Below are 13353 nucleotides of genomic sequence, written 5' to 3'. Positions count from 1 at the left end.
GCAGATGACAATGGATATACATCATGTATGCATCAGTAGGCTCTGCCATTGACGCTGGGTGGGGGGTGTGGATTGTGTTCCCTCAACGTATAACAATTAAAATAATTTAGTTAATTTAATAATTTAAATACTTTATTCAATTTAATAATTTATTTAATTCAGTAATTTAAGTAATATTTAAATTTAATAATTTATTTAATTCAGTAATTTAAGTAATATTTAAATTTAATAATTTATTTAATTCAGTAATTTAAGTAATATTTAAATTTAATAATTTATTTAATTCAGTAATTTAAGTAATATTTAAATTTAATAATTTAAAATAATATTGTAAAAATGTAATTTTATATATATATTTTTTTAAATCATTATAGTAAATTTCTTAAAATTTGTTGGAATGTATTATACAAACGTAGGTATGTAAATAAAATTTGTACTAGTTAAAAAAAGTTTGAGTACATTTTGTATACTGTCATTCATAGCATAACATGAATGAAAAATCCACTAGAATGTAGATGGGACAAATTCTCTCATCAAATTTTGTGTTATTTCATTTTTTTTTCCTTCTTTGAATGTGAAAATTTTTTCCCGTTTTTGAAGTTTTTCCGGCTTAAATTGATTTTAAGATGGGTTGTGGAAAGCAACATGGGGGAAAAGGCATTGCTACTGTTACTTAAAAAGGATGTAATGTTACTCTCTCACACATAGTTGTAGATAAATTTGATAAGTTATTCAAAACTTTTTTGGTTAGCAGAATGCGTTTGAGTTTGATTTATTCCACACTATTATGTAAAAAAAGTAATTTCAATGAGTTCCGTTGAAATACAAAGTTTAGTAAAAACTAAATTCAATTTCAATTCATTCAATTTGGTAATAATCAAAATTCAATGTCCATTTGGTGGGGAATTTTGTGGAATGTTCTTTTTCTCGAAGTTTCTCCGGGGTTATAAATAGTGCGGCGCTCACAAGATGGCAGGCTAGACAGGCTCAGAAAAGGCTCAAGGAGGCTCGAATAGAGAGATTGGACGAAAAGAGTCAATCGTGATTTAACTTTGCTAACACCATCCGGTCAAAGTAAAGTTAACTTATGGCAGTAACACCAAGTTCCCTATCCCTCAGATCACTTATTTACGTTTGAATGGAGCTGGAAGGGGAGAACTTACTGATGAAAATTAATACTGAGAGTTTGAAAAATTAAACAAAAAAATCTATTTTGTTTCTCAATGCTCAAAATATCCAAGTTTTGCATATTATAGCTTCTAAAAAGCACCAATAAACTTAAAATTATGTTAAAATAGACATTTATGGCAGAAAAAGGTTTTTTTACAGAAAAGCTTAAAAATAAGCAGAAAAAAAAAAGCAAAAAAAGTTTGCCCGAACTAGAAATCAAAAATGATCCATTGAGAGGGCATTGCATTTTAATTAATTGGACAAAATTTATAAATGATCAATAATAATTAGCGTGGTCCACCTTGCTGAAACTTCATCATGGCTCAAATCATACTGAGCAGACATACATACACAGACATGAACAGACACGCATACACATCTGACTTTCAAAGTCTTTCATCATCTTTATCAAACATATGTTGCAATTTGATAACTTTGATTATTTTTCGAATCTTTTATTGCTGTTTTTGCATAATGTAAATAATAGAAGTAAAGGAATGAAGTACTGGGATTCCCAAAAATAAAGAAAAACCTTTGTTTTCGCACCAACGTTCCCACTTAGGAAGTTTTCTCGCTGAGTAAAACTTATTTTTGTAATTCTAGCTTTTACCAACACTTGACGAAATTTCCCATTCAAGGCATTTTCCTGCAGTAATCAATTCAATCTCTCTATTTCGGCTGTTTATCAATCGCTTATACAATCGAGTATTTCAATAATGAATTCATGGGTTTGATCCAACACATTACTGCTGATAATCTAATACTAATAGGTGACCTGAATATTGATATTTTATCGGATCAACTATACATCATTGATTATCTAGCCAATCTCTCTGAAAATGGATTGATCTCTCTCTATACAGTGAACCAACTAGAGTCACTGAAAATACTACAACATGCATTGATCATTTATTTGTTTGTTTTTCTCAAAAACATATGGGTGTTGTATCAGGCATTTTTAAATGTGATGTTACACATCATTATGCAGTTGTGTGCAGGGTTAAGTTTACTAGTCCGCATAATTTAAATCTCAAGGAGGCACTCATTCATGCAACTTGTTCAATAAACTAAAGCGGTTTGTAATTTTCACTGGAACTATAAATTTTTTTGTTGTTCTGATAATCTAGACATTCAATATAACAGTTTCGTATATGATATAGATTCTATTAAGCAAAATTTTAGTTTCAATAAAAACCAAAGCTTTAAATACAGGAAGCGTTGGGTTGATGATCAGATTTATGAATTAATTTTTCTCAAAGAAAAACTTTGAAAAAAGTGCCGTAGGCATCCTTTATAAATGTGAATATAAATCAGTTGCTCGAAATCTTAAATTACAAATTATTACTGCAAAAAATAAATATCTCTGCACTGAATTTAAAAAATGCAACACAAATAGAAAACAATGTTCTTTTGTAAATAATTTAACTTGTAATATTTCTAAGAATGTGTTGCCTGATAGCACTGACGATAACATTTTATCTGAAAACTAATTCTTATTTCAATAATATAAGCTGTAACACCTTCATTGATGTAAATACTGTTGGTTTTAAAAAATTCTTAACCCAATCTTCAACTCTATTTTTTTTTATCCCCTTGAGGACTCTGAAACACTAAGCGTTGTAAATTTAATCTGTAGAAAGAATACTTCGGATTATGATGGAATTAACACTAAGATTTTAAAATCTTTCCGTTTTAAAAATGTACAATTTCTCACAAATTTTATAAAAATATGTATATAATTCCATCACTCGTAATAGCTTTCCTTGTTCATTAAAATGTGCTACTGTGATTTCCATTTTCAAATCTGGAGATAAAAATAACTTGAGCAACTATCGTGTTATTTCGATTTTACAGATTTTTTCTAAACTGATAGAATCTACAATGAAAATCAGACTTGTTAGTTTTTTATTTAACAACAATTTCTTTGCTCTTAATCAATATGGATTTTTGCAGGGACCCAGTACCGAATATGCTTTGCTAAACTTCTGCAAATTTACTTACAGAAGCATCGATAGAAATAAACAAACTGTAGCTATTTTTCTTGATGTCTCTAAGGCATTTGACTCCGTAAATCACGAAATTTTACTTAGCAAACTGTATTATGCTGGTGTCCGAGGTGAACCACTTCTTTGGTTCAGATCTTAAGAAATAGAACACAAAATGTTAAAATTAACAATTCATTTAGTTCTTACTCGAACATTGGTAGAGGAGTTCCTCAGGTATCCATTTTGGGTCCATTGCTTTTCATTATTTTTATCAATGATTTTTATACTTTTACTTTACATAAAACTTTTCAGTAAAATTATTACATACGCTGATGACTCAGTAATTCTTTATTTATGCGATGTTCAATTTATATTTATATCTCAAATTGAGCAAGATCTTCTAATTATTAACGATTGGTTTGCTCAGAACGATATGAGGTTAAACCTTGACAAAACAAAATTTATGCACTTTTGCCTCAGGGGAAGTCCCAACTCAAATCTTGTTTTCAAATCTCATGCAACAGGTAGTTCACTTCATGCTTGTAATTGTCAATGTCTAGGAGAGGTTTTCTCATGGAAATATCTCGGTATCTACGTTGATTCTAATTTGAAATGGAAATCTCATGTAGAATTCTTCACGAAAAAAATCAGAGTTTTCTTTTATAAGTTTTACCATTTGTGAAGAATTGTTCATCACACTTTTTCGCGCTCTGTTTATCATGACTGGGTTCAATCATCATTACAATACAGTCTACTTACATGGGGCTGCGATTATAAGACTAACTTATCAATTGTAACTATTCAATTCAAGTTGCTGAAGTTTTTAGGATACTCAACTTCAAATGACATTTCTTTATGTAATAAATATATCCTAAACCTACAACAACTTATCTTCTATAAAGCAATAATTTTGCTGCACAAAAACAAAAATCTTTGCACACCCAAAATGAATTTTTCCTTGACATGACCTCATGTGGTCTTGTGAGATTCTCTCACATAGAAAATATACTTTTTGCAAACATTTTTTTTACATTGCTCCTAAAATTTATAACACTTTACCTATTGAATTGCAAAATATAACACAGTTTCCTGCTTTTAAACGACGACCTCAACAATACATTGCTAACATACCAAATATTGAAACTTATTTTAATACTCAGACATAAACTTATACATTTTGATGTGTTTCACTGAAACGATTTGCCTATTTTTTTACAAATAAATTCTTGCCCTCCACCTCAATTGTTTTATACTCAGTGCATATATTTTCTTGATTTGCTGATATGTATATTTTTTCATGATTGCATTTATTTTTTTATTTTCACGCTTTTAACATAGCAATACTAATTTCACTATTGACTTAGTTTTAGTTTCATTATTTGTTGTCAGTACGGGTAACCAAGTTACCCCTTGTCAACTCTCATGTAACTCAATGTATCAAAACTTATATCAGTCTGTAACATGTTGTGCATATACGGGGTGATTATAAAAGAACTATCCCGACATATGGGCCCCTAACTATCATACCATTCACAGAAACTGAATGAAATTTTGGCATAAGGTATTTTGAGGTATGCGTTCAAGAATGATATGGAAAACAACAGTGTCACTCTAACAGTTACGGTTACAGTGAGAAAATTTCGAAAATATCAAATGGCAACACCAAGTTTCTTGTATTGGAATACGATCTCCATACTGAAAAACGCTAAATAGCGTTGGAATGGCACCTTGAATGGCGTTTTGGAATGTAGCACGAAAATCCCCGGAGCTAGGCAAGAAAAAAGTAAAAAGGACTTTACCGTGCACCAGAGCATTAATGTTCGTTTCATTCGTCACACCGTTTCTTCGGCTGAGATCCCAGCGTGATTACATCCGCTGGGATGTAATCACGCTGGGATCTCATCTCTGGGATCTCATCTCTCATCGGACTGGGATTACATCCGCTGGGATGTAATCCCAGTCCTCCACAAGATCATATGGAAAATTTGTGAAACACAATAAAATACTTTATTTTATGCTGCTTCTCTGTCCTTATTGGTTGTCCTCACTTTTATCCTATCTACCGCCGGTGATTTTCATGCTACAGTTGTCGTTCGAACGCTATTTAGGGTTTTTCACAATGGAGATCACATTCCAATACAAAAAACTTGGTGTTGCCATTTGATATTTTTGAAATTTTCTCACTGTAACCGTAATTGTTAGAGTGACACTGTTGTTTTCCATATCATTCTTGTGCGCATACATCAAAATACCTTATGCCAAAATTTCATTCAGTTTCTGTGAATGGTATGATAGTTAGGGGCCCATATGTTGGGATATTTTTTTTATAATCACCCTGTATATATATATTTCCCCCTTTCTCTTTGTATAAGTGAAAGTGAATAAATGTCTTTTTGAAAAAAAAGAACCTTAGTTGGCAAATGAACTTCCCCAGTGTAACTTTCATTACTTAACCTGCTCCGTTTGGGTATATAGGATTTTGTGGTGACTTCTAATCATATGGCAATGCTGTTAACACACTCTTTTTTTAATGGGAGCCATAAAAAGAGTCTGTTCCTTTTTCTCAAACTTTTTCATAGTAACAAGTTAACTGAAATTAGCGACGAGTAAACAAGGATTAATAACATTGTGGTCTATGAAAGCTGGAAGGGTCTGAAGAAAAATGACGACTTAACCGGAGTGACAACTTATTTTGGTGACAATTTAATGAGGTTTTACTGTATATATTTTCTAACACTAAATTGAGGCCTAAAATCAGATCCTTGCACTGGGGATTAGAATACTGTTAAAAACTACACAGAAAGTACTTCAGGGCAACTTCATTAACACTTTTGGAAGGTAGGTAGTGTAAAATACTGATATTATTCACAACCTTTGAAAAGACAAACACTGGTGAGAAATTTAGGAATATATTAAGGATGATTTTTTTTAAGGTAAACTGTGAATAATATCTTTGTAGCAGTTTCAAAATATCTGAAAAAGAATGTTGTTATAGAGATATGTAGAAGGATATCTTGAGGAGTTTGACACTAGATTATAGGCAATTCCAAACAATATCTGAAAATATATATTAGAAGGATTTATATATCCAGTATTGTTGTAACGAGATTTCACTGTATAACCATTATCACACTGACTGGGAATTCCACGCACATTGGATACTAACTCTTAACTAAACCATGGTGCTGAAATTGGTGGTGTTGATTTATTATCTTTTACTACGTGTTGAAGGCATGAATACATGTACATTCATGGAGGTTTAAATCAGCTGTGGACTTCATGGAAAAACTTGCTTCATGAAATTTGAATTTGTGGCCTTTCTTGCCCAAGGATGTAACTAAGGAGCAGGCAGGTTTGGTGTCCAAGACACTGGACTGGAGGGGGTGCCCAATTCACCCTTTAACTGCTCCATCTACATTACAGTGTGCCAAAATGCCTGCTTGTCCCGGCTGGCCAAGTATCTAGTTATGCTATGTCTCTGATTGCAATCCCACACTTTCCAAGTTTAGCAGGCAACAAAATAAAAACAAGCAGTATGTCTACCACTAGTCATTTATTTACAATAATAAACTCTCTTGCAGCCGGCGTTTTTCCTCAAAGTAGACTCATCCAAGTTTTGACAAAACTCTTTTTTTTCTCATTTTACTCTTTTTCTCCTTACTTTTCTGTACGGCTTTCACTTGTTTTTCAGGTTTTCATCTCTGACAAGATCTTTCCATTTTCTTCCTCAACCTTCACAAATCTAAAACATACCCATACTTCTTATATGGGCTGTCTTCTGCCGTTTTGGACTTTAAAGTGGTAAACAATTGAACATTGGTATACATTTTTCTCAGCAATCTTTTGGTTATTTACTGTTGGTTAATTACATTCCTAACTAAAAATTTTTCTCTAATTTCTCGAAACATTTTTCTCAGAAAATAATCTTAGTAAACTTTATTTATATAATTTTTTTTATTTATATGAGTACATTGGCGTACGCAAGGGGGGTTTGGGGTTCTAACCCCCCCCCCTCCTTGAGCCGAGATTATAGTGTTATTTTGCAGGAAAAAAAGTAACCCCCCTCGAGAAAATTCTGCGTGCGCCTATGTACGAGTATCGTGTATGTGTCCATTTCCACAATGCAGAATGTACAGTATGCACAACTTTTAACCGAACGATGGCGATATCTTCTGTTCCAAAAGTTGTAGGATGAAGCGGTTTTCATCAGAAATTATGGTTTGTCATTTTCTACCCTACTATGTACAATTTGTCTTGATGAGGGGGGTCATCTATTTATTTATTATTGTTTAAATTTCAATGTAAACCCTTATTTTTTTCCATCGTATCTGATCTATCGCATTGCATTTGCCATAAAGATAAATTATCATCACTGTAAGTGTACAAATGAGAGATATATGAGTGAAAATGTCTTTTGGGACACTCTAAACATTGAGAAACTGAATTTGAAGGTTGATTGCAGGGGGAAAAACACATACCAAACAAGTTTCGAATAATAGATACTCCATACGCTACGCAAGTGTTTGGATTTAATGCTGTTAAAAAATAAATTTTTATTTTATGGAGACAAAAAGCAAACTTTTTATTACTCTTCATTTTAGTGACTTTGTCCATGATTGAACGAACATTTATACCATAATTATTTCAAACGATGTGTCACAAAGTAATTGTTTGTGATAACAATTTCATCAATGTAGAAAAAAAAACTTTTCCGTCGAACATTGCACTATTTTATATTATAATTTTGTTTCATTTTGCAATTCCCCAATTTTTAATAATGATGAAAAAATATGGATTAAACAAAATGCAGTTTTTTTAGCAGAGACGATTCCACTAATAGCCACTACCCTAAACTTGACGCACACTAAGATGATTTTCGCTATTGGGAGAACTGTTATTTATTGATTATTATCTCCATAAATATTAACATCAATCTAATTGTATGGTATTAATTTGTGAATTCTTTGTATATTATTATATTTACCATTTCAGCTCATGTTCACAAATTTCTGAAGTAGAGTTTAAAAATTGCAAAATTTTGTTGTTTATTTATTTACTCAAATACTTGAAAAAAAAATGTTTGAAAAATTAGATGACTTATTTACCATATCACTGTATACTTAAAACAGTAATTGCTCATTTCAGTAAAGTTTTGAGCTTCATATTTAAACATATTTGCGTAATTTGTCATGAGAAATTTTTCAATGAGTTTCAAATTTATATCTAGTATATGGTCCCTAAAAGTGATCATTTTTATATATAATCACTCATATCTTATGAAATAGAGGTCAGATTGGAATAAAAATTGATTCTGTTGGGTTTTCGACTATGCTGATTCAAATGAAGTAAAAATTAACGTAGGCTTCTATTCATAAATTTTTAAAATGTTTTGATAATTCACATAACTCATATTTCTAAAAAAGCCAAATTCAAAATGAGTAATAAAATTATGTTTGGCTCGTTAGAATCTATCATTTAAAATAAAAAGTAATGAGATACCTATATTATTTCAGCAATTATGCTCAAAACAAGATGTTTCACTAACTGTTTGTTCAAAATTGATGAAATTTATCATTTCGGCATTTCTTGAGATACTGAATCCAAATATGGAAGAAAAATAAATTGGGTTACCATTTATTGAACTTTCAATTTCAAAAGTTGGATCTGGTTTTAACATCTAGATGACCCCTTAAGAAAAAATGATCTTAATACACTTATGGAAGATATTAAATGAAAAAGAATGCTACCTTTCTTTTTTTTTACAATAAATATAACCCAAGATATCACCATTGATCAGTCAAAAGTTGTACATACTGTACATCTAGTTTATTTCTAAATATTCTCATTCAGTAATTAAATATTATTTCATCTCCAGTAGTTTGTTTTACTACACTCATGTCCATAAATTAAGGATAATGCCAGCTCCGGCAAATAAAGGTTCAGAAACAAAACAAACGTTACTTATTCATAAAGCCCTTTTTATTAAACAAAAGATAAAGAACAAAAACGATGGCGTATGTATGATACCATTCATAAAAACTATGATTTTTGCTCCCTGGAGCAATTGTAAAAAATATCTCCTTTACAAAAACTTACTATTACATGGTTGGTATGATGGTTAATACATTGTATGTCTCTCATGCGATGAAATACAGTCCGTACAATGCCTAGGCATGTTGAGCATCAAATTATCGATCTGATCTTCGGAAGATCACTCCACTCAGCAAGCAATGCTCTCCGAAGTTCCGGTACACATGTAGGAGGTGGTTGACGGGCTGCAACTCGTCGGCCAAGCATGTCCCACACATGCTCTATCGGATTCAAGTCAGGTGAGAATGCTGGCCATTCCATACAGGTTATATCCTCAGATTCAAGGCATTCGTTTACGATGTTTGCTTGGTGAGGACGGCGTTGTCATCCATAAACACAAATTCTGCGCCCATGGCACCCCTAAACAAACATGCATGTTGTTCCAGAATGATGTCCCAATAAATTTGGGCTTTCATGGTTCCGGTTTGAACATGCAGATCTGTTCTGGAACCCAGGGGCGTAGCCAGAAATTTCGTTCGGGGGGGGGGGGACCAAAGTGACAGAACAATAGATTTGGCCATCTTTTTCCCTTTTTTCGGTCATTTTCTCACATTTCGGGGGGGGGGACCAGACTCCCAAGTCCCCCCCCCCCCGGCTACGCCCTTGCTGGAACCCAGTATAATTCCACCCCAAACGAGCAATGCTGCACCACCATAACGGTGTCGTTCAATGATGTTGTCTTGGTGGTAACGGGTACCTGGCATTCTCCATATGAAAGTCAGACGTGAATCAGACTGCAAGCTAAACCTGGACTCGCCGGAACACATCACACAAGCCCACTGTGACGATGTCCACATTGCATGTTCTCTACTCCAGGCTAACCGCTGCCGACAGTAAGTTGCAGTGAGCGGAACACATCTGACAGGCCTGCGAGCATATAGACCAATATCTCCCAAATGTCTTTACATGGTTTGCTTTGAAACTGTGTTACCTGTGGCTACAGATAGCTGACGAGACAGGTCTGATGCTGTGCTCCGTCTGCTTCTTTTGGCAGTTACTGCCAAATACCGGTCTTCATTCGGCGTTGTAACTCGGGGGCGACCTGTACTGTAACGTCTACTGACATTTCCGTTATCTTGGAATCGTTGCCAAAGACTAGAGATGACACTTTGGGCAGTTCCAAGTTCCTCGGATACTTCCATCTGAGTATGCCCACATTCCAGGCGGCCAATAATTCTACCACGTAAAAAATCATCCACATGCGTCCTCTGTGTCATAACTATTCGCTTATGGCACTGAGCGCCTTACAGAACTCTTGTGAACAATTTTACTTCTTTGCCACCATTCCTTATATACTCCCCCTCTTACACTGTCGTCATTGTGACGTACTATCGGCATCATCTGGTGGCTTCCTGAAATTTGCATATCATTCTTGCAGATGTGTGTGATAATTCTACAGGTGAAACTTTTACTTTAGATTTCGATTTCTGTGGGATTCTGAATTATCCTTAATTTATGGACATGAGTGTAATACAATATTTATAAATATTACTGTTATTTTATTAAATCTTTCTTTTTTCCACTCTGAAATTAAAATTTCTAATGAATCAAACTAACAATAACCCTGAAGTTTTTTTTGTTGGCCACTGCACATCCAATTTATTAAGATTTGACTGTACTTTGCTAACTTTTCATGAATTTGTGTCAATTTTTGTTAGAAATTTGAACTTGCAACCATGGTGAAACTTGGTTTTTCCTTTTAATAAAATTAAGTTTTTTTGTTTTACCAGCTGGACAAACAGGGATGCATCCAATCCTGTAGATATTCAAGTCACAGTTTTCTTCAGGCTTGCTCAACTGGGGTCCAGATATGGTATGAATTAAAACAAGTTTCTTGTCAACCTTGTAATCTATTCATACAATATGATATCATGTCTATGTCAAATTCTGCTGAACATATCAAAGTTTTAGCTCTGTATATAGCTGAGACCAGTGCCGTCTTAACGCATGGGCCCAACCAGGCACGTTTCGGGGGCCTCAAGAGAAGAGGGCCTCAGAAATACAAGAAGTAGTTGAATTTTTCGAGAAATCGAAAGGTAGGGCCTCAGCAAAATCACTTGGCCCTTGGGGCCCATGATGCTCTTAAGACAGCCCTGGCTGAGACAGCATATTGCCACAAATGCTGAAGGTAAAAATTATTCTCTGTAAAAGTTAGCAATTTTAAGATTTTTATATTCTGTTTTCCCCCAAACATGACAAATTTTTTTAAATTTTATTGTTTTGCACTTTTTAGTTAATACAGTCAAGCTTGGATATAACAGTCTCATGAGGCTGTGATATTAGCGTCACTGTTAAAGTACATTCCCAGTTTTTTTTTTTGTTTCCCAACAATAAATCATCAGCAGATGGCCATAATGAATAGTTGTAGAAATACCCTTTTGCTAAAGGTCAATTCTTCTGAAATTGCAAATAGATGCAATGAGAAATAATGAAGGCACTGAGAATGGTGCCCTAAATTTTTTTTATTTTTATTTGAACAAACAGCACAATGGACAAAACAGACAAAAAAAAATTATGAACGAACACTGTAATCTACATTGATGTCTTTGTTTAACTGCTGGGAAAAATTCACACTCATTAGGCATTCACTGTGATGTACAAAATTCTATATAAATGTGTATTATCTGCACTTTTTCACTAAAAGAAAGTCTTTAGATTTTTAATGTACTAGTTTAAACATACACATAAATTCCTTTAAAATTAATCAGCTTTTAAAATTTGTTTCGGTCTAATTAGTCCAAGTAAGCGTAAAATGTTTCAACTAAAAGAAAAAGTCTTCAGTTTTTTTTTAATGTATTAGTTTATACACACACATAAAATCCTTCTAAATTAAAAATAATGAAAATTCATAAACTGTGGTGCAATGAAAATGATCATATGACATATGATATGACGTATCACCCCCTCCCCCCATACTAAAAGCACAAATATGCAATGTCCTTGGGGGGGGGGGGAAAGAATGTGGGAAATGACGTTTGAATGTTTACTCTATGGAAATTACTTTCCTGAAAATGTTTTGTAATGTGTATTTTGATAGAGATACATATTTTCATTTCAGGCAAAACTTAGATAGAAAAATAAGATACCCAACCAGCTGATAAAAAAAGAAAGTGAAAATTTTGCTTATTCATGCTTTTAGTATGGTGGGCAATGATAGAATATGATGATATATGATACACTTTATTGTATTTTTCGTGTAAAATATCTTATATAGGATTTGTTTGGTTTCTACAGAATTACTAGTTGTAGAAACTATTCGTCGAAACACTTTGTTGTAGTTATACTTTTTATAAACTTGACATAAAATTATGAACATTTCTGTTATACAGGACGTGGTCTTGGCACATACTTGTTACCATTTGAGCAATTGCTGTATGCTCCTGAGCTGAACAACTTCATTAAGAATCCAACCAGTGTGCTGCATTTGCGTCTAGCATATGACATGATTTTCAAGCATGCTCTTGAGTGCAAGTAATGTGATAAAAATGTCATTATTTTTTCTATTTTTACATGTATTTCTTTCATCCAGATGCATATATTTTTTGTTTTACATTAACTAGTCTTGCTGAAAAAACTTAAGTTTTGATAAATATTAATTGTAGTTTGATCATATTCTCAGAAGTGAATATTCATTTCTTATAATGTATTGACAGTCTTGGTGAAGTTTGTGCTTCTTTGAATATTACTACTCAGTTTTTCATATTATTTTTTAATAACCATAGTTTATGTTCATTTCTTGCACTTTGTACAATTTCATTTCACGAACATATGTATGGTTTTAAGTATGAATAAAGTATTAGTGTCATTCTATTTTTTTCTTTTCTTGATGCACTTGTTTACTTAGTGTAGGGTTTCTAAATTCCCGACATTTTAGAGCCATCAGGAACGGGAAATCATATTTCCTGAGAATTCAGATATTTCTCAAGAGTTATTGAGAATTTGGGAAATCACTTATTTACAGTGAAGCCACGTTTATACAACTCTAACTTGTAATACTTTCTCATTTATATGAATTTATGTTCGGCCTCAATTATTCTCTATACTTTTTAATGTTAAAATATTTTATTTATGCACCAACATAACTTCAACTACACTACGTTTTCACTTT

General features: G+C 32.9%; 1 protein-coding gene across 1 annotated transcript in view; it reads left to right on the top strand.

The window, feature by feature from the left end:
- The window catches only part of LOC149074100 (nuclear pore complex protein Nup133-like), a 254535-nt gene extending 241736 nt beyond the window's left edge, over positions 1-12799 (top strand). The window contains exons 22-23 of the mRNA XM_089247323.1: positions 10976-11058; positions 12575-12799. Of these exons, the coding sequence (XP_089103449.1) occupies positions 10976-11058; positions 12575-12720 (229 nt within the window). The 3' untranslated portion in view covers positions 12721-12799. The remainder of the gene's footprint in view (positions 1-10975; positions 11059-12574) is intronic.
- The last annotated feature ends 554 nt before the right edge of the window (positions 12800-13353 follow it).

The sequence above is a fragment of the Pholcus phalangioides genome, unplaced genomic scaffold (genome assembly GCF_987345545.1).
Source record: "Pholcus phalangioides strain wild (caught in Gottingen) unplaced genomic scaffold, Ppha-v1.0 ptg000017l_1, whole genome shotgun sequence".
NCBI lineage: Eukaryota > Metazoa > Arthropoda > Arachnida > Araneae > Pholcidae > Pholcus > Pholcus phalangioides.
Note: the sequence above shows the minus strand (reverse complement) of the source record. Positions and strands in the feature narration are given on the sequence as shown.